At 40.1% G+C, this 27,978-nt stretch overlaps 1 protein-coding gene across 21 annotated transcripts in view; it reads left to right on the top strand.

Moving 5' to 3' along the window:
* TCF4 (transcription factor 4) overlaps nt 1–27,978 on the top strand; it is a 351,743-nt gene that overhangs the window by 97,738 nt on the left and 226,027 nt on the right. For 20 of the 21 annotated variants that reach the window (XM_082699639.1, XM_082699615.1, XM_082699616.1 and 17 more), the window contains 2 exons: nt 20,601–20,662; nt 23,937–24,033. In XM_082699639.1, the coding sequence (XP_082555765.1) occupies nt 20,601–20,662; nt 23,937–24,033 (159 nt within the window). Of the gene's footprint in view, nt 1–6,482; nt 6,683–20,600; nt 20,663–23,936; nt 24,034–27,978 lie in introns of those variants that run through there. The other variant, XM_082699628.1, reaches the window with a different exon arrangement.

Raw genomic sequence — 27,978 nt, forward strand, 5'->3', positions numbered from 1 at the left:
TAGGGTAGCATGGAGTGAGGATCTGCTACAATTTTTAGGATATTTTCAGCTGTAGCAACCACAACAAACCCTGACTCAAATTGGCTTAAACATAAGGAAATGTATTACTTTATGTAATCTATCCTGAAATCTCTGGTGTTTTCCCTCCTCTGTGTGCTGGCTTCATTCTAGGGACAACAGGGATATCCCCGCTGCAATTCTGTGCATTGTGCCCAAACAGGAATATGCCCAGAAAAAATAAAAAGCCATCACATAATTTGTATCTTTCCTTGGAGCAGGGAGACCTTTCCTAGGGACCCAGTGGTACAGAGAGGCCTTGGGGTCTCAGTGTCCATTTTAAATTAAGTCCCTGTGATTTAAACTAGTCCCAATACTCAGGATCTACGTTTGGAACCGGAGATGAGATCACCTTCCCCTGATCCACTTGGAGGAAGGATGGCTAGTGAAAACAAAGGAACAAAACAGCAACAAAAACCCCCATGGGCCTGTCATGAAGGAGGAAGAGTGGAATGGATATTGTGTGGATAGAACTAATAGTGTCATTGCATCTTTTGATAAACTAATGTTTAGAACAAAATAGAAGAATGATGTGTGTATTTTTATATATTTTATATATTTTGATTTGTGTATTTTTATAACTTTTATAAAGCTAAATATATCTTATTTTCTGTACTATAACACTCAGGAGACACTCATGTGTGTAAATCTTTATAAGTGAACTCTTATAACAGATTTTCTATCCACGTGGGAACTGGTTTCCACTACTTTCCCTCAGTTTACTTCTGGACCCTAGTGTTATGCACAATACAGAGAAAGGTGAGTTTCTAGCTGCTTGTGCTGATGTGTTGAGTTTGCCTAACTCATCTGTAGAGTTTGCCTGTCCACCACTTACAATAATACTTTTCTCCTTTGGTGGATTGATTGTTAATTGACTTGGTTATGTATTCTTATCTTAGAGAATTTTCAATATAGCTTACAAAGTAATACATATGTTCACCCCCTCTCTAGGTACTCTCAATTTTAATGGTATCTCTATGTTTCTGTGTTAAGTAAATGGGGGAAAATTGCATGAAAAGAAGCTAAAATGCTTCTCAGAGTCACTATTAATTTAAATAATAGAATTTTCCTCTGGGGTATATTTAACCCAGAGGAAGTCTTGATAATTAGGAAATTGGATTCTTAATGAATGATTTGTGAGACGAAAGATAACTTTTCCTACAGAGAGCATCTTTGACTCAAATCTGGGGTTCCAGCTTCTGAAGGGGTCACCTCTCTCTCGTGACACAAGAAAATGGGCGAGAGTCAGTTTGGAAAGAGGTCAGGAAGAGAGACTACGAGCTCTCCTGCCGGCTCTGCCAGTGACTTGAGGACTGGAATGAATCCCCAGATTCACAGAACACAGTTGTGAGGGGATGTTGTGCGTGAAAGTGCTTCGAGAAGTCCAAAGCTGTAAACTGCTGTGGGTGTTTATTGTTTTGATCGTGGTGTTATGATGGTTATACTTGAGGTAGAACGTTAAATATTAATGAAGGCCTTGTTCATCAATGGGGAGGTTTCGGTGGAAGGGTTTTCAAGAGATGCTGCGGGGTAATGGCCGTCAAAGAAACAGACACGGAGCGCCAAGCCCACTTTCGGTCTTGCTATCAGCACATCTCCGTTCTGCGGTGGAGGTGAGCTGTTGTTTTCTCCTCTGTCCTGAGGCCGATGACTGTGTGATAGGTATCCGCTCACTAGGGTGCGTATCAAAGTGAGCATAAAGAGGAAAGTATTTCCCTTTACAGTGACCATATAAGAGATTATTTCTAACAGGGGATAAGACATGCGTGAAGTCTGACTGTTTCACTGCATTTTTACTGTAGAAATCGTTGAGCCTGAGATTCGTGCTCCTGTCTCTTGGTGTGACTGCGAAGTGTTTCAAGAGTACTGATCTGCTTGTTTCTTGCTGACTCTTAAATCATACTTACATATTTGTGACACGAACTGTTAATCAAATTGTGGAGGAAAAGGTGCTAAGCTAATCTTTGTGGCGTACTTGTGGCTGAATTTCTTTTCTTTTCTTTTTTTTTAAAGATTTTTATTTATTTATTTGACAGAGGGGGAGAGATCACAAGTAGGCACAGCAACAGGCAGAGAGAGAGAGGGAAGCAGGCCCTCCTCTGAGCAGAGAGCCTGATGCGGGCCTCGATCCCAGGACCCTGAGATCATGACCTGGGCTGAAGGCAGAGGCTTAACCCACTGAGCCATCCAGGTGCCCCTGAATTTCTTTACTTAATTGTAGAATGAAATTCTGGATTTCTATCCTATGATGTCACGCTTTTCAAGGTCATAGGAGCGCTGCAGGTTATGTTTCATGACCCGAAACATGTTAGTGTTTTTTATATTTTCCTGTGCGCACATCTGAAGAGCTGAAGGCCCAGCCCCACAGTTAAATGAGATTACACCGTGCGCTTTCTCCTTGCTGACCGGCAGGCAAACAAGGCACAGTTCTTGTCTTCATACAGTGTATTGTTCAGCGGGGAAGAAAGGAATCACTTGAGAATCATAAAAATGGAAAATCCCGTCTGTGACAAGGCTAGTGAAGGAAGAGAAGACACCTGATTTAGGGAATGATGGTAAAGCTGAGAGTGGATGTGGGAGTGACACAGGCCAAGCAGGGGAGTGAAGTGGTGGGAGTGGGCTGGAGCTTCTTTTGTTAGAAGAAACACACGTTCAAGTTCTGCAGCAGGAGGGCCAGGGGTGTCCCTGAGCATGGTTGGGGCCTGGGGGTGGGGAACTGGAGGAGAAGGCAACCGTCTGTGAGTGCATGACGAAAATGGCCTTGGTGTCCGTAATTAAGAACTTTTATCCTGACACCAAGCGGAAGATGTTGACGCGTTCAAGGAGGGAGTGGCAGGATAGGACCTGCATGCCCGTTTACAAAGATCTCTCTGCCTGTACACCACACACTACATACCAACCCCCCAGTGGCACCTGGGGCTCTATCTCCGGTTGTGGTTGTCTCACGACGATATACTCCACTTCCTCCTCAGTGTGTGGTGTCCTTGTAGTTTGTGTGGGATCACGACGTTTCCAGGTCCATCTGTGATTGGACTGTACTGACCCGGGTAACCCTAACTCCTTTGTTGTGATTTTTAACTTGGGTCCTTCTGGTCTTCGAAAATCTGGTTGGGTATCTTGTGGCTTTAGGGATTGGTTCCGTGATGGTTCCAGTCAAAGCAAAGTGAGGAAAAACTTTGTTCTTAGGTAAACCAAGCACTTCCCAAGTAAGTGGGGGGAAGAAAGAAGCATGTAGACTTAGAAAGGCTCTGATCATGATGGATTTCCGCTTTGGAGTGAAGGTTTGAAGGTGGCAGAGTGGAAGTGTGGGAGGAAGCTTTGGTTTTATAAATAACGGTGGCTCCACTGGGTGTGCCCTTACTAAATCTGCCTTGTCTCCGGACTTTCCACTTACCCGGGCTGGTAAATTCTTTTTATAAAAGGACTTTTAATTAGACTGTGCCTGAAATTTACCTTCATCTAGGTCTCCATTCTGAGCTCCAGTCCCACATCGTCAGTTACTTTGCTGCAACTTCTACTTGGGTGACCAGTGGACTCTCGGAACACAGAATGTCTAAAATATATGCTTTTTTTTACCATCCTACCTCTAAACCAGCACAAATATCCATCAGACAAAAACCCGAGTATTATCCCCGACTACTTGCCCTGCTTTCCCAAGTTAGCTGTCAACCTCTGTCTATTCTCTTTCCCCAGTGTGATCCTGAATTGTCTGTTATCTTTGCTGTAACAGTAGTTTCTTGTCTCCTAATGAGCCTCTTTATCTCCAGGTTCTCACCTTAACAACCATTGTCCCCATGGCTACCATTTCCAAAATGTAAACATGAACTGGAGATGCTTTTATACTCTGGTGCCTGCCTAAAGTCTCTAGAATGAACAGTAAACTTCCCAGTACTTTGTCTTCCTCTGGCCCTGCCCAGATTCCGCATTTCTTCATTGGTGACCACTGCCCCTGGAACACCTTTATTCTCCCTGCTCATTGTGTGCCTTGCCATCTCCTGCGTGGGGGATATTCCCTTGTGCCTCAGTGCCTTTGCACATTCGTTTTTCTGTCCTTGGAAGGCTTTGGATCTTGTAAGATGGCCCAACTCCGGTCAGGCAGAAAAGGAGTGATAATGGATTACCAATATGGCCAGCACCCATGGCCATTTAAAGTCACCCTTGGTACCGGTGTCTTCTGGGATCTCAGGCAGCACCAGAAACCTGTTGATGTTTCCTAGCTTTTCTTACACTCCAGACTCATGCCCACACCTGACCAGCAGCTGTTGAGAGCAGTCGTTACTGAACGAATGTCAGCGGCCCCTTCCCAATCCAAGAGGTATCCCAGTTCCTCCTCAACCTGGACTAACTCATACCGCTGCCCACAGCTCAGCCTGGGACAGAACAGACTACCTCGGTGGGGACAGATGTAGGGGAAGGCACTGATCGTAAGATTGCTCGTGACTTCTGCTAATCAGTAGGCACAAGTCTATTACTCAGGACAGAGCAATGGGTCACCCTTAAAAGGGCATCCGTACAAAAGATTGACTTGGGTGTGTGATGATAGGATGGTGGGAAATGTGGATTATATTCTTAAGAAAATTTGCTCCATGGGGGAGCAAATGAGAAACAATGAAAAAAGGGGAGGGGGAGTAGTCTGCCTGAATTCTGATGTTTTTTTAAGGAATAGCTTTCTGTGCTCATGGGAAAATAAGTTTGATAGGCTGAGAAAGGGACACCCTTCACTTTTGCCAGCTGCCTATGTTTTCGTCTGGGGCGTGCAGACAATAGGATTTTTTGCCAGGCACTTCACATTGTGAGGCCTGGTTTTTCATCTGTCAAATGAGGATGATGCGATGTCCCTGGGTAGGGACTGTAGGAATTCAGCGAGGTAGTTTGAGTAAAAATCGCTCACAGTGAATGACTATTTTCTTTGGTGTGCTGAGAAATACTTAATAATCTGCTCTAGAAAGAAAAAAAAAAAAAGCCCTGATTTGTCATGTTTGCCGATTTCCATGGTGTAAATGACCTCCCTAGTGCAGGTTCTGAGTCCCTGGTGCGGCAGGGTTGACCGAGGAGTTGGGGAGATGAGCACGTGGTGTGGGCACTGCTGGCCAAGCTGTGCCTGCGTTCTTCCTCTTTTCCACACCCTAAACCGCAGCGATCTGGCAAGAGAAGATTCTAGCTGGTATCCCTCTTTTCTCTAAAATTCCATAACATTCATCATTCTTGGTTATCAAATGCTGCTTTTTAATTTATGTATGATTTTTTTCTTCCAGTCTAGACTATATATTTCAGGGAGAAAGCCCTATTTTAGATTGATTTCTATATCCCTTGGTGTCAAATATCATACTATGATACTAATAGTAATCCTAATAAAAACAGGAGTTGTCTGCCCACCCCCTTTTTGAGAGCCTGTTCTGTTCCAGATTTTATGGGGACATTTTTCTTAAATTATCTCTGATCATCACAACAGTCTTGGAGGATGGAGGCATTCATTCCCATTTTACAGATGAGGATACCCAGAATCTGAGAAGTTAAAGAATAGCTCCCAAATCACACAAGTATCAAGCAGCTCAACACTTACGGCAGAAAGATAGTGGTTGGGGAAAAAAAAAAAAAGAGAGAGAGAGAGAGAGAGAGAATGGCTAATGAATGTATTGGATTTATTTTCTTGAGACAGACAAGACTGAGCAGCCTGAGAACATTTGGTGCTCAGAGGGAGGAAATGCTAAGAGGGGAAAACAAGTCTGAAAGGGAGAGAAGGATAGTTCAAAGGCCAGTTTCCCCTGCTTCACAATTCTGACTAGTGCCAGCTCTAACTGCGTGTGTTTGCTTTGCTTGGAAGATAGAATCATAGCGCCAGAATTCTCGGAAGTCTGTTTCAGAGGATGCATTAGTCAGGGTATGCTAATTGCTGGAACAAACAACCCCCAAACTTGAGTTGCTTAACACGGCAAAGGGTTATCTCCCGCTGGTATCGCAGACCCACCGGGGTAGGCTGGGCTGCCTGTAGTCTGTCCTTGGGTCTGGGTTCTTTCATTCCTCAGTTCTGCCATCCCAGGGGCCTCAGGGATCCATCAGCTTCTTTGTATCCTGCTGAACAAAGAGGAAAGAGAAAGTGCATGGAGTGGTGGTTTTAGGGGCCAGACCTGGCCAAGGCAAACATTACTTCCGCTCCCGTCCCATTGGCCCAGCCTTTGTCACGTGTCCCACAGGACTGCAGAGGAGGATGGGAGAGCTCGACTTCCTGTGTGATCAGGGGAGGAGGAGTGGGGGCTGATGAAAGTAGCCTCACCTTGGCCTCAGAGGGGTCTGCCAGGGACCTGAAGGTTCGGTGTCCACTAGTTTTCAGAGGCATTGGATTGTCGGCGGGCACTACCCAGTGGTACAGGCTCAGCCTCCGGAAGACCTTGGGGTGGAGGGGGCGGATGGCCTTTAGCTGAGAGAGTTGTTTACTTTCCCAGAAGAGAAGATAATAAGGTGCATCTCAGGACTCACGCGGGACACGGAAGGGAGTCCTGAAGACGGACGGGTGTGTTCACTAGAAGTGGATATCCAAACAGGAACCATTGCTCCCAGGTGGAAGCTGAAACCTGCAGTGTTGCTGAGGAAGAAAGGAAAGATGCTAAAGCACAGAGGAAAAAAAGTAAAAGAGCAGTGGGAAATAGGATGTGGGCACTTTTTCTTTGAAAACCCGTCGCCATGCTTCATGGAATTAGATTTCATTCCTTTTCATGAAGTGGCTTGTGGAAATAACGTGGAGGCTTTCCACATACCGAATACTTAATATTTACTTTTTTTTTTTTTTTTGGCCTTAAGGATTGCAATGTTTTTTGTTTGTAGAACCGATGATCATTCTTCATTTGTAAAACCGAGCAGGCCTCCTTAGACGGCACAATGGTGGACTTCCCTCTGGTCCCAGAGCCACTGCTTGGCCGGGTCCTACAGGCTGCCTTGAATTAAAGCGGGAAGCAGCGCTGAGGGGTGGGTGCGCCTTTTAAAGATAAATGGCAGTAGGGTTGATACAGTGAGGAGGATCCTTTTTAACCTCTTTTGCATTGTCTATATGTTGCTTGGATTTCATTCTGCCTATATGAGGCTTGCAGTGTTCCTTTCTTTGGCTCTCTTGTTTGTAACTGCAGATTTTGCGGGTTCTTTTGTGTACCACTTGCCTCCCAGAATTTGGCCCAGGAGTTTTGAGTAGCTGAACGATTTATCGAGGACAGATCAGCTGAAATGTGGCTCAACTTTAGTAAAGCAGAAGGAATGACATAAGGTTAGGTGACTGATGTGTGAGTTTTTGAATTTGATTTGGTTTTACATGGAAAGGTTGAAGCAATGATCCATGTATTCTAATAAAAATCATCAGTACAAATCAAATAAAATCTGGCTTAGTGGCTATTTTCCCACTGTATCACTCATGGCTAGCCTGGGCTGTTACAGACCACATTTGGCAGGCACTGTTTTTTTCCTACAACAAAATCTTAAAGTAGCATCACAATCTTTGCTATGTTAGGAAGGCATCTTTGCTAATCAAACTTTCTGCTAATCTCATCAGATAAATCATTATTTTCTACTGACAGCTCTGGCTTCCCTGGACCCCTTCCCTGCTTCTTGTTTCTTTCAAGATGCCTGGTTATTGTCATTCTTCAGGCCTTTATTTCTATCTCCTTTCAAACTAAGGACATTTCTTCCATTCCTGAGGAAGAGTTACAGCTTTTCACCCTTCCACTTAGTGAATTTGTAAGACCAGGACATCACAGCAGCTCATCGATTTCTGACCGGTGCTCCTTGGCTATCCTACGGGCAGAAGGCAGGCGGTATCCAACTTGCAGACCTACTAAAAGAAAGCAATATTTATTGCTTTAAAAAGAAGCAATAAATATTGCTTTCTTATTTATTTGATGCCATTAAGCTTGAGAAAAAGACGCGCTGATGCTTTTGAATGCATTTCCATTACTGCCTCCAAAAGCTGGACGAGAATATTTGTGCAGATGAACTTGACTGCTTCTGTTAGGAGAGTGTCTTAAAGCACTTGAAAGTGAAAGTAAGAGGAGCAGCGTCTTTGGGGAAAGCTAGAATCCATTCTTTGTCATTGCAGAACTGCCATCACAGCCCTGGTCTTTCTCAGTCCGGTGCCGAATTTGTGTTGTGTTGGTGAAATGGTCTTGTGTAGAATGCCGGACGGTTCCGAGGGAGACTGGCAATGATGTTTTCACTGCTGACATGATTAAACAGTGCGCATTCCAAGATACGAAAACTCAGTCTCTGTCATACTATCCAACCTTCCTATTCAGCAAGTGTTCTGTTTACCAGGCCTCTGTTCTATAGGCCAATCTTTTTCTTTTGATTTTTGTTTTTCTGCTTTTGAAAGATAGTGTGTTCCTGCTCAAGTGTGCAACTCCTTTGGACCCCAATTTCATATTTTCTGTGATTCTAGATAAATCATTTAAAAATGACATGAGTATAAAAAAACACTTTGGAAAGCAGGAAGCAGGATACAAAAGCATGGTTACATTATGGGGAGCTGAAAGTAAAACCCGTAAGTCACCAGGCAGACTTTTCTACTCTGATCAAAAACAAGGTGATGTCCTTTGAGCAAGTTGCAACATTTGGGAACCGTTTTAAACATGATCGTTACATCAAGAAACTATTAGCAAGTTTGTGTGTGTTGTATTTGTGTGTCTATGCTGATTTTACACACACACACACACACACACACACACACACACAGTTTATAAGCCCGAAAAGAAACACCTTTGCCTGTGTCTGCCCAGTGTTGGACTGAGGAGGAATTGTGAGGACAATTTTCTAAGCATTTGTAAGTCGGAGTTGAAATCCACCAGCACTGTTCAGTTTATAAAATGGCATGAGCTTTTTGGCCCAAGGTTAAAGAGAGGATTTTCACCTTGTTTTGATAACAGTAAGTGGACTCCCTCAATATTGTATGATATGCATATGTTCTGTCAGATGGCCAAGTTCCTCTTACAATCTTTTCTGTCCTCAAGCTTTTCTCTTCACTTTTTGTTCGTTTGTATACCTGATTCTAAAAGTGAGAATATGTGCTTTTTAAAGTGTCAGTTTACTTCCCACTTTTAAAACTTTTAGATCTGTTTCCCACTTTTTTCTTTCTTTCTTTCTTTCTTTTTTTTTTTTGTTCCAGGCTGTGAAAACCGCTCTAGATTTTTTTCTGTCTGTCCTCACTGTCCTTGTCCATCCGTCCGATTTTAATTGGGAAGTGCTCCCGCTATGGTGGGTCTCCTTTCTACGTAGTGGTTTATGTAACGTGCTGGAAAGAGGCAGTGAACCAAGTAGCTGTTCGGGACAGCATCCACTCCAGAATGAATGATTTAACTTGGTTTTATGCATGACATTGGTTCAAAGGTAGGGTGCTCAATCTTGGCTTCATTTTGGCTGAATTCCTTCAAAACTAGTTGTCGGTCTTCATTTTCTCTAGTCTGCCACCTTGGTCACAAGGCTACCACTAATAATTATACCCACTGAGATGTTGCTAGAACCTAAATAAACATTTTTGGAATATTTCTTAACCATTCATGCAGATAAAACAGACATTTTAGTCAAGTTTTACATTTATTACTCTTAATTTCTATAATTTTAAAAATCCGTCGATCACAGACCAGAGGATGCATAGGCTGCCTAGGAACTTGTTTTGGGTTATCACTAGCACAAAGATGGGGAGTGTGTGGACTGAGGGAGTTTTCATTTCTTATTTTATACACTTTCATATTTTAATTTTTTCAATAAGTGCATAATTGAAAATAGGTTGTAACGGTCTTAAAGTATTTCCCTATGGATTATGTATTCGTTGCACGAGGAAGAGTGGTAATTGTACAGTGATGAATTCCCGCAACACCTTGACCAGATGAGGAAGTGAGCGTAACAAACCAGGGGACAGACAAGGCTGTCATCCCGTGACTCTGCACGTGATATCCCTGGAAAGACACAAGGCCACGTTTGTACTAGTCTATTCACCGTGAATCATGAGTAAGCATCAGATGAACCCAAATTGAGAGACATTTACAGTCTGACTGATACTCAAGCACACACGACGACTTAGATAATCTGGCCTGTACCCTTCAAAAATGCCAAAGTCACACAAAGAAAGACGGAGGAACCGTTTCAGATTCAAAGTGATGAAAGAGGGCTAGCTGATGGTTAAATGCAGTGGCTAATCCTGGATTTTGTGTGTTGGTTGTTTTTTTGGTTTTTGTTCTTGGTTAAGTGTGTTTCATTTACTCAAGATCAGTTGTTGTTTATGGAATGACTCGCAGGTCATCTTGGGTGGCGGCGACACTGTGGCCACCACAAAACAGGGAAGAGGTGACAAATGGGAACATGTAATGTGGAGTAGAAAGTACCGTAGTTTCTCTCTGTCTTATCAATGGTCAGTTTCCTGGTTTTGATAACTGTTACTACTTTTGATCTTAGGAAATGTGCATGGAAGTACTAATGTGGTAAAAGGACCTGGGTGATAGCAAATGACATAGTTTTAAGTGCATTTAAGTGCATTGGAATGAAAACCATTTTATTTTATTGGTATTTTTAAAAATTTATTATTTGACAGAGAGAGACAGAGCGAAAGAAGGAACACAAGCAGGGGGAGTAGGAGAGGGAGAAGCAGGTTTCGCGCCCAGCAGGGAGCCCCAGGCGGGACTTGATCCCAGGATTCTGGGATCCTGACCTGAGCCAAAGACAGACACTTAACCTACTGAGCCACCCAGACGCTCCAGTGAAAACCATTTAAAAATAAAAAAGTAGATTGGTATAAGAAAAATTTGAAAATATGTTTTGCCTTGACCTCAACCCTTGGTTTTTTTCCTTGACTAGGGGGCCAAGTTGGGCCAGGATATCATTGTTTATTGTTTTTTGTTTTTGTTTGTTTGTTTGGAATTCCTGGAAGATTTTGGTGGTCAGCCACATTTGGGAATTATAACCCTCCATTATATGTTATCCTTTTTGAAAGAGTTGCCAGAATCACGTTGAGAGTGATCAGGTACCAGTCCGTAAGTAGCAGAAGCTCCCTCAGAATTAGAGTGAAAGGGTGGAAATTGATTTTGTGTAGTTTGGGGATGTGAACATGGTGTAATGTTGAGTTCTCTGTGGCTTTCAGACTGGTCAGAGCAGTCTTCAGTTGACCAGGTGACTTACTGTTCTTTAAATGCCACAAAAATGGAATGTCCTTCTTCAAATTCCATTGCCTCATAATTCCCATGATCAAAATTGTACTGTATGCTTGAATATCAGACTGTAAATTTAGGCAAAATGTATCCTGTTGAGCCCATTAAGTAAAATAAAGAGATTTTCCCCCTGATCCAAGCTGGTATAATTTCACATTTGCAAAGTATTTCAAATTCATTTTTAATGGACTTCTTCCCTTCAAATACGTGTGGAGATAGATTTATAAAACTGTAAACAGTTTATGTATTTTTACAAATTTCCATTGTATGTGTTTGATACTGATTTACCTCTTTTTAATTGCAACAGAGATAAAGAATTAGTAGTTTAAAACAGTAGGAACTACATGTTCTGCTGTGATCAAGGAATTAGATAATCTGGCTTGTTTGCTTAAGGGGTCTGTATCTTGAGACTTTTATAGGGCAGTATTAAAGCTCTGAGCCTTCTTATTATGCCAATACCCAGAAGATTGCTTTAATGAGAAGTAAAGGGCCTTTTTCCAATTACAAGGGAATAACTGTATTAAGTTCCTGTGTTATGTCAACCTGCTTTGATTTGATTACCGCGAAAGAAATGGATTTATCTGTCAGTGTTACTTAATTAAGCCTTCTCATTGATGTTTTGCAGAGTAATATAGTGTGGTTTGCACATTTGAGCCTAAATACAAAGAAAATTGGCCTAAAACTAAGGCATGACCCCTGAAGATAACATGTAAGATTGATTGCTTGTCACAGCCAGGTCAGAGGCTGCAGTGTTAAGCACAGGTAGAAGACTGGGATGTTGAAAGGATGAAATGAAAATCAGTTTACGGGAGTGATTATTGTAAGCAAGAGCGACTGTGCTAGAAAACCGAATTTTAGGGAAGATTTGTGAATATTTAAAGCTATTTGGCTTCACGAGTATCAACGAAACATCTGTAAATAGGGAGTGGAATGAGGTAAGACTGCAAGCGACAGGGGAAGTGGACTTGGTTCCAGTATGAAAGGAAATGGAAGAAGGAAAAAGCACAAGGAATGGATGTCGTTTGGGAGAAGTGGACCATTGTGGTGATGCCGAGCAATTACAGCCTACAAATATTTCAATTAAGCCAGCAGTCCTTTCCCAGAGCCACACGAATGGCACCCTAGGGAGAAAAGAGGTATTGGGGGGAAAAAAGAAGAAAGGATAAAACTGTTACGTGTTTTATCTTGGCTTTCTCCCCCTGCATTGAAATACATTTAATTGGATTACAATTGGATAAATTGTAAATCATTTATCAAGTAGGCATTTAGAAAAATAAATTCCTGTATCTTAAATCATCACAGTATTATGGACTTCGCCACATAATAATTACATGTATGATTTGAAAAATGCATGCATAATTACATGTGCGTAAGAATTATATCGTCTGTTCTATTAGGAAATGAAGTATATTTTAACACTTATTTTTTGTTGTTTATTATCTTCTAAAGTATGTGTCTTTTATTTCTCATACTTTGTGATGTATATTTGTAAGTACATCTTTAAAGTCATCAAGCACCTAGTTAAAAACTTCCCCAAATATGTTCACTTTTCATTTAGATCTGTTGAGGCTGATCTCTGTAACATTGGAGTTAGATGGTATGTTGGATTATTTTTGGTCTTTAGATATGGCAGCTTATTTCTGATTGTTATTCTCACCAGGTTGGAAATCAGTTAAGAATATTATTTTAGTAAGATTGATTTTTATTAAGTGCTTTTAAGATTGATTAGATTTCAAAAAGTCAAAGGAGGCAAATACAATTCATATTGTATTCTTGCCTCAAGTTATTCATGGCTCTCGCTAAGAATGATATCTTGGGGGTGCCTGGGTGGCCCACTTGGTTAAGCATCTGACTTTTGGTTTCGGCTCAGGTCACGATCACAGGGTCCCATGGAGTCTGCTTAAGACTTTCTCCTTCTTCCACTCACCCCTGTGCATTTGTTTTCTCTCTCCCTAAAAATAAATAAATCTTAAAAAAAAAAAAAAAAGAATGATGAGATCTTGGAAGGATTAACTTCTCTTTAAGAGGAAGGCTCTGGTTAGTTTCAAACATTTGAAAAGGAAGGTTGCTAAATAATAGTGTTTCACATTAAGAGTACTCAAGTTAGAATATTACCCAAATTAGATGATCTTTGATAGTTCCAAATGATATGGATTGATCTAAAGATTTCAAGGTTACTTTTTTGTCAATTTCACACTATAAGCATTTACTCAGCTTGAGTTCTCAAGAACATTTCTGAGGTTCAGAATAACAAACAGCAGCACATTTATAATGCAAAAGTTATGCATTTTATTTTGTTACTTTCATATGATCTGACTTTCTTGTTATCTGAAACTGTGTTTCCCCTTTTGTAGCACCGCAAAATGCCATTAACTCCATATTTTAAATATCTGAGATTATTTCGTTTTCATTTTTGAAAACGTTTGTTTTGAACTTGAGGAAAATAATATTCTCTAAAGAGTGTACTACAGGACATATTAATAGTAGAAGTTTAAGTTGGAGGTTAATAAAGCCTAAAATACTGGAATGATTCTTCTCTGAACAAATTTTCCTACTATACTTTTCACCCAGTATATCCACATTTTACCTTTCTTTATGCATTTTACCTTCTTATGCACACACATACAAATATATATTTATATAGAGAACTACAAGATCATCTTGTACTAGACTTTTTGGGTTTTCAGATTTATTTGGTAAGGAAATCCATTAGCGCTCAGCAAGCCAGCCCTGATGGCAATGGTCTGGAAAGGGAACTCCCTCGTCTCTGTTCCTTGTTCCTGAAGTATCTTCAAATTTGTATGAGACTCATCACCACCGCCCTCCTCTTTTGCTCAGTCAGATTTGGAAAGTGCTGGAAGTTTCTTGTCGGTGCTCAGATCACTCATTATGAAGCATATCTTGTTTCTTACGGAAAAAGAAAGAAGCAATCATGGTTGTATGGACACTGTCCGTCAGTACTTGAAGCTTTTCACCTCTTCCTTCATCTGTACTGGTACTCAAATTTGACTTCAAATTACTCTACTTAGAGTTCTTATTATACTGAGTGCTAATGAAAATGTGCACATCCTTAACACGCTCTTTGCTGATGAAATATTTTGAACTCTAAATTCATCTGGCACTGACGGAGAGCATATGCCATCTCAGTTTGTGTGGAGGGCTCAGCCAAGGGTTCTTCCTGGACGAGGAAATTAGTAGGAGCCACAGATGTACCCAGTCTGTGAGTCTCCATGATGGTGTGGCGGATATTTAATGGTATCTGTTGTTGCAGAGCAAAGGATTTGAGACAGTGTAGACCTCAACATGTTTCAGGGTGATTATCTTTCCAGGAAGAACTTAGCCTCGATCTCCCAATGCATTCCGAGTGTGTAGAGTTTTCATCAGGAAATCAGTCTTTTTCTACAAGAGCAGGGATTTGTAGACTTTTAAAGCAGCTCAGATAAAACACTTTTCCTGTTTTCAGTTTTCTGACTTCATGAAACTCTAGGGCCTTGGGTACTTGGCTAAGTATGGGAAGGACCAATACACAACTCTAATTATCCCAAATCAATAGAGTTAGGTTAACTCACACTTAGTTCTTTTTTTTTTTTTTTTTTGTAAATTTCATATATTTATTTATTTAAATTCAATTTAGTTAACATAACACTGTTTATTTCAAATCAAGGTTAAACCTATATAACATTCAGTCTGTGTTCTTAGCTTGGGCCTCAGGTCAGCATGTATAACTTTTGAGAGCATATCCTTTATACAGAACACAAACGTATGTTGCTTGCAATGGTGACAGGTAAAGGGGATATTCTGAAAGTAAATCAAATCACTAAAGAAATTTAATATATGTACTGGATTCTCTCTGTGATTTTGCTGTAGAGGTTCATGGAAAAGGTGGGATTTGTTTACTGTAAATTTATTGGCTATTTCTAAAATCCAGAAGAATATTTCAAAGTCTCTGACTGTTGAGCAGAACTATGAGTCATAAAAATGTGAGACTCAGATTTCTTTGAATAAATCACAATTTTACAGATTTACATGGTTGGCTTGTCTTAGATTTTGGGTACTAATAAGTTATGGTCTCACGGGCAGGTGTTGGTAACTGAGAATTTGCTATGGACCAGATATTCCCCTAAGTGTTTAACAAATATTAACTAACTTCTTTACGTTAACAATAACCCGTTGAGGTTGGAAGTCCTGTTATCCCTGTTACCTTCTGTTGGACACGTACTTTGGATGGTTCCTGGGTTTTCACTTCTGTTTTTCTTAACCTAAGAGGCCATTAAATTTTCTAGGTTGGCAGATGTCCGTAGGGTAAACATGTCTTTTCTTCCTTCAATTTGATTTTGGCTTGATAATTTCTTATTATCCTCTCAGCTTATTAGTATTTTAAAGAAGATCTTTAAAAATCCTCCTATCATTTTTTGGTTGTTTTTTTGGTTTGTCTGTTTTTATTTTTGTTTTTGTGGGAGAGTTGTCCAAATATACTAGACTTCCCTATTTCCAAGGGTACAGCTCAAACCCAGTTATTTTGGGGCGCCTGGGTGGCTCAGTGGGTTAAGCCACTGCCTTTGGCTCAGGTCATGATCTCAGGGTCCTGGGATCGAGTCCCGAATCGGGCTCTTTGCTCAGCAGGGAGCCTGCTTCCTTCTCTCTCTCTCTGCCTACCTCTCTGTCTACTTGTGATCTCTCTATATAAAATAAATAAATAAAATCTTTAAAAAAAAAAAACACTTATTTTATAGTTGACGAAAGTGAGTTCAGAGAAGCCAGTGACTAGCTCAGACCAAAGATCTGGTTAATGAAGAGCGGCCGGTGAAATCCGAGTCTCCATCCCAACACCCCGGGCTGTGTTTTCTGACGTCTGTCCATTTGTCTGATAGTTGTGCATAAACAAAGTGGACATTTGAGTAATCAAATCATAAGTTTAATGAGTATAGATGGGAAACCATAGAAATTAAAAATTACCTCCGTGTGTCTTTTCTCAAAATGGAGTGTTTGGTACTAGTTCAGCCCAAACTTTGCTTTTGTGTTTTGGATCAGAAATACATGTATTTTAGAGGGGCTTGTGCAGAATTATTCTATTAGAATGAAAGTTTGTGGATTGTCAGGTTACCTCCTAAACCAGCTGTCAATCCCATCCATGGAAGTTACTAAGTCTGCCCTCATTTAGGTGGGGTAAAATAAATTAGAAAAGGTTGAAACAATGGAACCCATTTTAGTCCTTTGGAAGAATAATTTCTCTCATCCACTTGCTTTTATCCTTTCCTTTCCTGCCCAGATTATTGTGTTTCTGCTGTTTATTCCCATCTTGGATAGAGAGTGACATTAGGACAAGGGAGAGGCAGGAACTAAGTGTCCAGACAGCCTCTACCCCAGGCAGTTTTTCATTTGTTACTATGTTGCCCTCATGGATTTCCTGAACTATTTGTGTGCTTTTATCTCATACTCACTGTGAATCTTATTTCACTCTTTGTTTTGCCCATTCAGTAGTACCTTGTAGAATTTTGACCCCTTTCTAACAAGTATCCTGTCTATCACAGTGTACATCTAAATAAGCTCATCATACCTCTGGCTTTACTGTCCCCCTATTTTTATTTTCCAGTCTTTCAATTTCTTCAAATATTTACTTTTGTATATTCATGTTGTGTATAATTTTATAACCTTTTGTGGACCCAAGGATAGGCATTAACTCCTAAACACTTTCACTCTGCCTGGGAAGACATTTGAGAGGTAACATTCAAGATGGTTATAGAAAGAAATGAAGTTCTTTCCAGGGAAGCATTGACAGTGTCAGAAAAGAGCACTCCTGGCTTTGCGGTTGTCAGCACCTGTGTTTGCTGGTTGCTCGAGAGACTTCCCTGTTCCATCGAAGCCTCAACGTTCTCATATGTGAAATGGGGGTACTATTAGTGCATCGATGTACTTATTCTTAGTACAGTATCAGACACATACTTAAGCTCGCTAAACATTAGCTGCTGTTATTTTTTGATAGATGGAACAGTTTGGGCAGAGGGACTAGCAGGTACAAAGCCATGGAGGTATAGAAATGTGCGCAACGTCTGCGTCCATCAGCAGGGAGGAAGGAATGGCCAAGGGTAGGCCACGTGCAGGTTTACTAAAAAGTGATTCTGGGCAAGATGCAGATGTATCTGGATACAGAGGTGATGGGAATGTGTACTGAATGCTGCTGAAACTGGCAATCTTGGTGGGAATTTGAAGCTCTGGAGCGAGAGAGGCACGTGTTGGTGTCATGGGGGCATGGATCTATCTGTCTTGTGTTCCTGGTAGGGCAGGATGGTGGTTCTCAAACCATTGGGCACAGGCAGGAGACTTGGGGACCTTGTTTAAAGCATGGGTTTCAAGAGCAGTCCAGACTCAGTTGGTCTGCAGTGGACCCCAAGATGCTGATTTTGAAATGAATATACAGGTGATCCCCATGTAGGGGGTCCCCAGATGCCCTCCGAGACGGACATTCGGGAATAGTTGTGGAGAAAATGCTCACTAACTAACTGGCAGACCTGATGAAGCTCAGTGGGAGGGCAGATGGAAACAAATGACTTAAAAGCAACATGTTTACATTCATTATGAGTTACAAATCTCTGCGCTCTCCCTCTGTGGCTTCTTGCTCTTAGATAAATGAGCACCCAGCTATACAGATTATTTTTTCTTTTTTTTTTTTTTTTCAAAGAAAAAAGTATAATCACAAATCATACAATTGTCCTATTAGGTTTGGGAGAGCTAGAGACTGGTCCTTATCTGGTAGATATAGCAGGAGACCAGGGGATGGAAGAGCCTGTTAAAAAGAGATCAGTAAAAGGGAGGAAGCAGAAAGGAACGTAGAGCAGCGTGAGGTCAGGAATTGAGAAAGGATGGGAAAAGAGCAGTCCGATCTGATTGGTTGGGAATCTATTTGTGAAGGAACCCAGCCAGTATTTAACCTGTTTTGAAAAAGCTAGACTTCCAGCATTTTTAATTAGTGGATTGCTCGCTTTTGAAATTGCCCAGTTGGGAATACTCAAGTTTTGATGTGTTTTATCTGGCTGCTAATTAGCAGGCTGCTTGGTTGACCATCATTTTCTTTTTATTCTGTGGACCGAAGATGTTTATGAAGGTCTCCTGAAACAGTCCAGCTCAAGTCTGGGTTAAAAGGCATAAGTCACTATGTATTTAGTAGGTGTCCATACTAAACTATAAATTAAATTCTAGTACATCTTTTCTCCAACTCGCCTCTTCCTTTTTGCTCTTTAATATGATTTCCCCTCTGCGCTGGGCTTCTCAATCTGGACACAACTGACACTTGGGGACAGAGCATTTTTGGTGGGGGGAAGGGACTTTCTAACATTTGTAGAATGTTCAGCAGTATCCCCTCACCTCTGCCCACTAGATGCCAGTGGCGCTGTCCCCCTTCGTGCCCCCCCCCATGTTGTAACAACCAAAAACGTCTCCCGACATTGCCAAATGCTTTCTGGGGCCCCAAATCACCCCCATGTGAGAACAACTCCTATTTCCTCCTTGTGTCTGCCTGCTTTTTGTGTTTAAAAATTTCCTTAAAAATTGGAAAAATAAAAGGGGTCCAAACAACGTGAAATCTTATGGAACAGAGGGATTCAACTCTGTTCCTTCATTTCGTTTTGGCCAAATGCAAGAGGGAAAAAACTCTCCAATTAATCCAGGCTGGCTGTCTCAGGTGAGAAGAAAGTCCAGACATGCCAGATTTTTGAAAATCTGCAGTGGTTGAGAGATTTTTGTCGTTTATACATTTTGTTGCTGAAAATATTTGGTTTTTGGTTAAGGATGAAGAGAACCGTGTAGGTTTGCCAGACTCCCCAATCTAGAGCGTTCCGAGTCACATCTGCGAGTATTTCAGTTCGGCATACCCAGAGGCCAGGAGATGGGGTTACTAAACCGCAGATTTGGGGAAAACCTTGCACCTGTCTCCAGACTGGATGCAGGACCCAGAGCTTTCTTGACATCCCTGAAAGCTCACAGTCACTGATTGTAGCCGTCCGCGGGAGACTTTTGTTTGCAGTTGCATTATCTTCTGAAGCACCCACAAAAGGAACAGAAATACTTGTTTTTAAAAAAAGGAAAGAATTCAAGTTTAGTAATAACAATTGTCTTTTGTTGCTGCTCTCCCATCTCTTAAGAGAGTCTAAAATGCTGTGTATTCCACTGTACCCCAAAATCAATCAGTTATACTATGATTATTTCTTCTGATAATAAAATAGCAGTAATAAAAGGAATGACAGTGGTGCATTAGGAGAATAAACAGTATCCCTGAAATGTTAGGCAACACAATAAATGGGATTATGTCTCCTAAACCGAAGTTTCACACCTCTTCCTCCAGTCCTGTCAGACGTTCGTGATGGCCGTCTGTTATCAACCACCATCAAAATAATGGAACAGTGAAACTTTTTATACTTATCAAGGACCTTTCATCAACAATCTCAAAGCCATTTCTAAATATAGAGAGACTGATCTTTAGAACACATTAAAACACACGTTTTAAGCAACGGATACGATAACTTCACCGTAATAGTCTCCAGCCTGAGCACTTTGCCACTTGAAGCCCCAATCCCTGGCATGGTCGGTGTTAGAACTTTGCTGGTCCAGAGTTTGGAAGAATTTCCACTTCCTGGTAGCTCATATAGGTCTCTTTGCTATCACTTATCAAGATAAAACATTGCTTTAACAACTTTAATATTCACATCTCGATGCCCAGATGAGGGATTATAGCCGAGTGGTCAATTCTGTTACCATAATTAAAATACTGAGATAGTGTTGTCTTTACTTAAAATGTAAAACAAAACAAAACAAAACAAAAAACTCACATTGTAATATTCTTGTAGTGTACTGCTGGAAATAGATTACTGAATCTGCTTTTTGTCTTGTCTATTTTGTTGTATGCTTGTTGCCTGGTGTAATAAGCCTTGGCTAGAGAACAAGAAGTATCCACGAGCATTATGAGCACAGATGCTGCTAATGTTGGCGTGAATATTTGCCTTAACTTACCTTTTCAAATATATATTTAAGGTTGTATTAGTGTCGTTTTAAACTTATTTTGTACAAAAGATCTCAATAAAACTTTAAGTGCAGTTTCATGTCTATAAAAGTTGAGGCTATGAAACACTGAAAGATGGAAGTAATTTTTATGTTCATACTTCTGGTTCCTGAGGGTCCAGTTCATTTCTGCTGTGAATTTAAATGAGTTAATTTAAGTAGATGGGTCAGAAGCCACTATCATCGTGGTAGCCCCATGCCTGATTCTTAATTAAAGGCAACAGGAGATTAATTTGAAACATTAATTTAAAAGTGCATATACAAAAAGGAAGAATTACTGCAAGAAAGCCTAAAGAACTTTTCTCTTGTCCCTAGATGTAGAAGACAGAAGTAGCTCAGGGTCCTGGGGGAATGGAGGACATCCAAGCCCGTCCAGGGTAAGTATATCTAATCTTTTTTCCCACAACCAGACATCCCGCATATGTAAATTGACAAACTGGAGGTGAGTTTCTCTCTCTCACACACACAAATGCACACACACATATATATATATATATGCATACTAAGTTTAATGAGGATCAGCTTGTGTTTGCAATTTTTTTTTTTCTTTCTCTTATTGGATGCTGTTATTGAATTTGACACCTGTTCCACTTCTGCTAACCAGAAGAAAAATCCTTCATTAAATATTTGGCCTTACTTTGCCAGTTATGGATCCAGCATTACAGAAAGTTATTTGCTGTAGCTGGCACAACTTTGAAAAAAATCCAAGTATCCCTGTAATGTATTGGTGTAGACTACAGAGTAATTCTGAAGACAGGGTATGAAGTTCTAGCTGATCAGTATAATCTATATAATAAATTAGGGTTGATTTCATTTCATAAATGTCGTATTAATACCTTTGGTCACCAGTTGGGTTCATTCATTCATTTGGTTTCAAATTTTTGTTACTCCTTTTCATGGTTTTCCTTCATGCTTTAGCTGTTAGTTTGGGTGTAATGGGAAGACCATGGAGTGGGGTGTTTTGGCAATATGTATATTTGTGTGTATATGACCTTGGGCATGTCATTTCATTTCATTGGTCCTCATTTTTCTAATTTCTAAGATGAAGAAATAAAGCTAGAATATCTTTTATGGTCCTTCCCACTTGAAGTTAAATGATTTTTAATGTATAATCTGTTTTTAATGGAATCATTTCTAGGCCCTCCAAAATCCATGTCAGCTTTTCTGATATACATATAAATACCCCAAATTAAAAATAGACTGAGAGCACATAGTCAAACAAACATGTGCCCCCACCCCAGCCAGCTGTATAAATGAAGCATTCTGCAGGGAGGGAACATTTTACTGTAGGTATTCACGTAGATTTGAGGTGGGGGTGTTTCTATTTTGGCAGAAGAGGCAAGGAAGGTAATCAAGCTGTCACCATGAGGACATTTCAGCAAGCCACTGTTGTCCATTTCCACCTGTCCTTTGACCTTGTGGGTTCTCGCTGTGGTCTTCACAGTGCGGCAGGGTCTGTAAGCTTACCAGGAGCTTTGTTGAGCCACTGCACCAGCTGTTGGAATTGATATCCTAATGCATTATATGGATGGGTTGAGGAAATCTTTCCTCCTCCTCACGTTACAGGCTACACTTGCAGAAATAAATCCATTCCCCTTGACAGCAAGTGTAGGAGATGACAGAATTTCCCTCTATTGTTTAGCTCATTCACACTTAAGGTCTTATGATTTCTCACTTTAACACTACTTTTAATTGTTCTTCTGAGAACAAGGTCCCTTAGGACTGTCCTTTTATCTCCTTTTCAGTAATTGTCCTGCCATTTTTTTTCAGGGAATATTTTGGGGAATAATTTTGAGTCAATATTTTGTAATTTCTGTCTGTCTTCTCCATCCAGGGAGTTTGCATGTGACTGATTTCTGTGGCTGACTTGTCCCAACAACCATGCTCAGTCCTGTCTTCTCTCATCTTCAAGTGGTGATATTATCCTCTCCCTTGCAGCACTGTTTGCAGTTTAAATTCCGTAGTGTGTATGCAAGGACACTGTCTAAGATGAGGACACTTAATAAATAAAAATCAGTGTTATACAATGCCTGGCATAGAATAAGTGAGTGCAAAACCCATGCTAGGTATTAAAATATATAACATCTTTTTATACACTGACATAGTGGCAGTGCTAGATTATGGTATCATTCAAGTTAACTTTTCTAAATGAGGAAAAGTGATTAAAAACAGGGTTATTTGGAACCTTACGGGTTCCAATTATTCTCTAGTGAAGTGACATACATTTTCATTCCTCATACAGCATCCGTCTTTTTTTGTGTGGGCAGATTCTGCCCTTTGACTAACATGCCAACTGATACCTCTGAGTAAATTTGACTTGGTCTTTATGGGCACTACAACCAGCTGAGCAGATCAACTTTGTTTTTTTTTTTCTTCCTTTATGGTTACTTGATGCACCTTAGTCTGAAATTTGAACCCTATTTATAATATAGGTGATTTTAACTTTTCCTATATGTTATCAGATTCCTTCATTAATAAGTGGACAGTTTAATATGTTATCAGATTCCTTCATTAATAAGTGGACAGTTTAAAAGCATTATTTTAGGGGCAGCTGGATGTCTCAGTCTGTTAAGTGTCTGCCTTCAGCTCAGGTCATGATCTCAGAGTCCTGGGATCAAGCCCATGTTGGGCTTTCGCTTCTTCCTTTCCCTGCTGCTCACCTGCTCATGCTCTCTCTCTCTGTCAAATAAATAATTAAAATCTTAAAAAAAATAAAACCATTGTTTTAATTTTAAATTCTGTTAAAATAATTAGATAATCATAATCATGACAGATTTCTGCCAAAAATTAATGTCTGCTTTAAAACTTTTTTTTTTCGTGGCATGCTTTGTCCAAATCCAAAAGTACTAATTTATGCTAAAGTTTTGATGTTCCTCTGCAGTCATGTTGTAATAATTTTAATGTTCTTATATGTTAATTACTTATGGAATGATCCAGTTCCCTTACAACCATGGTAACAACTATCCCAAAACATTGAAATTTCAATACCGTAAAACCAAATGTTGTTTAAAGGCTGTAACTTGATCTTCTAAAAAGAAATTCATTATGGGCTATGGGTCATTCTCACTGAAAGCAAAATCTTGCTTTTTTTTTTTCTTTTTTTAAAATAATGTGGGCTTCCTAGTACCTAGGTGGCTCAGTTGGTGAAGCGTCTGCCTTCTGCTCAGGTCACGATCCCGGGGTTCTGGGATCGAGTCCTGAATCGGGCTTCCTGCTCAGCGGGGAGTCTGCTTCTCCCTCTTCCTGTGCTGCTCCCCCTGCTTGTGCTGCCTCTCTCTCCGTCAAAGAAATAAAATCTTTAAAAAAAAAATTAAGGGTGCGTACCAAAGTAGTAACTTCCAATATTTGCAGTACATTTTATATGTGTCAGGTGTTTTATTTCAGTTAATCATGTCAACAGCTTCCTGCAGTTGATTCTACTATTATTATTTGTAAGATTTCACAGTTACCATGAGGAAAACTTGAACTCTGCAGACTCTAGAGCCCTCACTTACTGGACCCGTGAAGAGGCAGTACCCTTATAATGAGGTTCCACAGTGGGAATATGGACTTCCAGTTTCCTTGGCTCTCAGAGTTGTCGGGGGGGGGGGGGGTATTTATATGCTGATTTATTCATGCGAAATGAAAACTTACGATTTTTTTAATTTACAGAACTATGGAGATGGGACTCCCTATGACCACATGACCAGCAGGGACCTTGGGTCACATGACAATCTCTCTCCACCTTTTGTCAATTCCAGAATACAAAGTAAGACCAATTTTAAATTAACATGCACTTTTCGAATGCTGGTATTTTGCCGTAGAAAGGGGAGAACACAGTCCAGACAGAGGATCTGTTTTTAGGGACTTGGATATTTACCCAGTTCACTCTAGTGATTTTAAATTGCAGGAAAATACTGGCAGTTTATTATGCTTGGTAATTGCACGTAAAGGACTACGTTTTATAACCGTGTGGAGTTATAGGATTTCAGTGATATCGAATTGCCGTGGAAATTTTGTCTTCCTTATAAAACTCTTATCTCAATTTCAGTGTTGCAATACTTGTATTCTGATTTAAGGTTGATAAAGTGGTGGATATTTAAAATACGGGCTTGTCTGTTGGCAATGATATATAGTCTGGGGTTATGGAAACCCCTTTAATAATAGGTTTAGAATGCTGAAATCAGAGTAGTGTATTGAAGTTGATTGTGAGTTCTGGTTGTGTATTTATCTTGGTGTGAGCTTTCTAGTGCTGGTGGTCTAGGCGGACTGTACCGTACTTCACTGGAATCAAGCTGCGCTTGAGACAGTTTGCGAGTTTCCAGCATGTTCTTCATACTGGCTTCTTTCATGGGTTTTTCTGTTTCATTTACCCTGTAGGGATGTGTGTCTAACAGCAGTAACCCCAGCAATGAGCAATAGCAGGTTTCTTTAGTTTCGAGTGGAACAATGATCTTTGTTCTGGTAAATGTGGGTTTTTCTTCTTAAACAATATTAATAAATCTCTCAACTTGGTCAAATTCTATTGCAAATCCATCAATAAATGAAGTAAAATTTCTTGGCAGGAGGCGTTGGACCATACTCCAGGAAAAACACACAGCCATAATTATATCACTCTGAAGCCATAATTGCAAATGCTTCTAAAGAATGTCCCTATTTTTAAGCCTTGGAAGCTTACTTGTTATTTAATGTATAGATTGTCTTTGAATCTCAGTCATTTTTTTCAAAGTCACCATCAAATCCAGGTGTTTAACACAAAGTAGACGAAGCAGAGGGATACTAGCAACTTGTTTTAAGTGACATCATATGCTCGTGCCTTTAAACATTATTCCAACTTTGAGAACCATGAAGTTGTGTTTGATTATTGGTTCTTAGACTTGTGTTCCTTTTTACTTTAAAACGATAAATGTCCAAGCTATGCCTTAATTTTGTAGCTAAAGCCAGGTTCCCAGTTTTTTAACACTTGTTGAGAGGGAGGTGCAACAGTTTCATCCAGACACAGAAGACGAGATACATCTGTCAACTTAGATTTCAAAGAACAACTTTGGACTCTTCCGTGACAATCATGCTAATATTAAATTCTAACACCTTGCTTCTCCAGTCATCCTTGCTCAATTTCATAAAATAGAATAAAAGATTAACTTGAAAATAATCATTTTGGGGAGTAGTACTCCCGTGGCATATTAAAGAACTCCCTTGGAAGATTCTAAAACTCTCCTCTGATGAGTGAAAGTAAAATAGAATGAATGAATCGCTACTCATATGCAGAAGTGTCTGTTAGGTACGTGATAAAAAAGTTTTCCCCAAGACCAACTGGATAAATTAGTATCACGTAATACGCCAGGCAATACAAAGACATTAAATATTGGTTCTTGTTCATCTGTCCTTATGGGCAACTGTTTTACCAGCCAAATTCGTTTTTCCATCCAAGTAGTATTTAAAATCTACGTGGGCTGCGAGCCTGGAGCTAGAGCAGAGAGCGGAGTCTTTTCACGTAGTTGTTGTTTAAGCTGAAAGTCCATGTCAGCTGTGTTCTTTTATCCCGTCTGCCTCCTTCCCATTAAACTCTTAAATATGGAGGCCAAGACAGTCTCCTGCATTGTGATAGGAAATGCTACTATGTCCGGGAGGCTCCCACCCACTGTTCCCCATGAAAGGACTTCTCTGTTAGATAAGCTGTCTGGTCTGAAACATGGCTCTTTATTGTTTACAAACTGCTACATTTTCCACCTCAAGCAGATTTTTGCACAGAATAGATTTGTGCTGGGGCTAAATGGTTTATCTGACATTAACGGCGCAGTGTCAGACTGGGGTCAGGAAAGTCGCCCTCGGAGCGAGAGGGCACGGCACAGTCTGCAAAAAAAGGGAAAAAGACATTTAAACAACTATGAAATACCTTGCATTTTTAGTTTGGAAAAGAATTTAAAAATATTTTCAGAGGACTGCCCACGAGGCCGCATTAACTCTTGCCACCCCTGTCTCACATCCCAAGCGCCTTCCGGATCTGGCTGGACTATCTCAGGGCTAGATCAGGGGGAACAAAGATTCTCATTGATTTTTGCCTAAGCTGCTGTTTATTGAAAATAAAACCACGTTTGAGATGGGCCGTGTTTGGTGTTTATGCTGTGCTTTTCTAAAGAGAAGATAGGTTGTCTTCCAGAAATTAAAGACAACCAATTTACAAATGGACACGAAGATAAAATAAAATCTATAAATGTAGCCAACAGTTTGAACTCATGGAATACATGGTCTGCTCTACTCTGAGCTGCTCTTTGTGTCCAAATCCGTATTCGGTGGACTTGAAGTTTTCATTCTCCCAAAAAAGAAGGCATTAGACATCACTAGAAGTTTTTGACAACAGTCAATACCCGCTTTCAGAATCTTTAGTTTTCATTTAAATTACAAAGGATTTCTTTGCATGTCAAAGATTTAATTCTGCTGTGATGTCACATTAGGGTAAAAGCTATAGCATAAGAAATAAATCAGCCACTTTATTGGACCAGATTCTCTGTTGTCAAATCAATCAAGCCTGTGACTGAATTAGGCGTCTGCTACAGAAACAAGTGACACTAATTTTACGGGAAAGAGTTATTAACTGCAGATGACCTGATTTTTTTTTTTTTTTAAGTAAACTGTTCATTTAGTGGGGTTTTATTTTATTGCAAGGACAGAAAAAAGTAATGAACTGCTCTCTCCTTTTGGGAGTGCATTATTATTATATATTTTGTTCTTAATGGCAATAGGCTATTCTGGAAATGATGCAGGCATTGCTACCATTTGCTCATAAACCCTTATGTAACAAAAGCCCTTTATTACAACCCTGAACTTTCTGATGTCACAGGAATGGTTTTGCGTCAATGTTCCAGTTTTTGTGATAGAATACTTAGGTTTGGCACCAGAATGCCAAAGCTCAACTCATTTGTGTATCTCAAGTTTTTGCAGAATGGTATATAGGTAATAGTATCTCCATTAATTTATTCTTTAAGCCCGCAAAACCGAATGTAGTATCCTATTGGATAGTTTGTGAATCCCTAAACTAAAAAATGAACAAATGAATACAAATGCGCCTGCCTGCGTGCACGGGTGTGTGCGCGTGCACACACATGCCTATTCCACTAGAATTAATAACCCCTCTTTGTCAATAAGGCTGCACCACTTTTTCCATTACTATCCATACTTATAGTTGCCATACCAAGTTTTAGAAGTTGAGATTGTGTAAATCCTGTAAAGGAAAACATAACTAAAATAAACAAAAAAGCCAGCCCCTAATTTAAAATAAAAATAAGTGTGCATGACTTTTTTCCCTCTCCTGTGGGGGAGTCTTGGGGAACTGAGAGACTACATTAGTGAGTCATCGAGCTGACTGCCTACCCTGACCAATTCGTGTATGTACTCTCTTTTTAAAATGTTTTTTATTTTTTTATTGAGGTATAATTGACAGATGACATTATATTAGTTTCAGGTGTACAGTAAAGTGATCCAATATTTGTGTATTCTACTCTTTTACCTGACATTTCCTGAATCCTCAACCACTGCTTTCGTTGGGCAGAGACAAGCAAGCCAGTTTGCATTTTTGCTTCTTTGAAATGCCATGTCCCATTTCGCATCTGGAAAAAACAACACGCTTTTTCTTTGTGAAGACGGATGGTTATTAATGATAAAAACATACACTTGATCTGCTGGAAACTTGTTTGCTACAGTTTTTAAACAGTTT

This window comes from Mustela nivalis, assembly GCF_964662115.1.
Source record: "Mustela nivalis genome assembly, chromosome: 14".
Taxonomy (NCBI): domain Eukaryota; kingdom Metazoa; phylum Chordata; class Mammalia; order Carnivora; family Mustelidae; genus Mustela; species Mustela nivalis.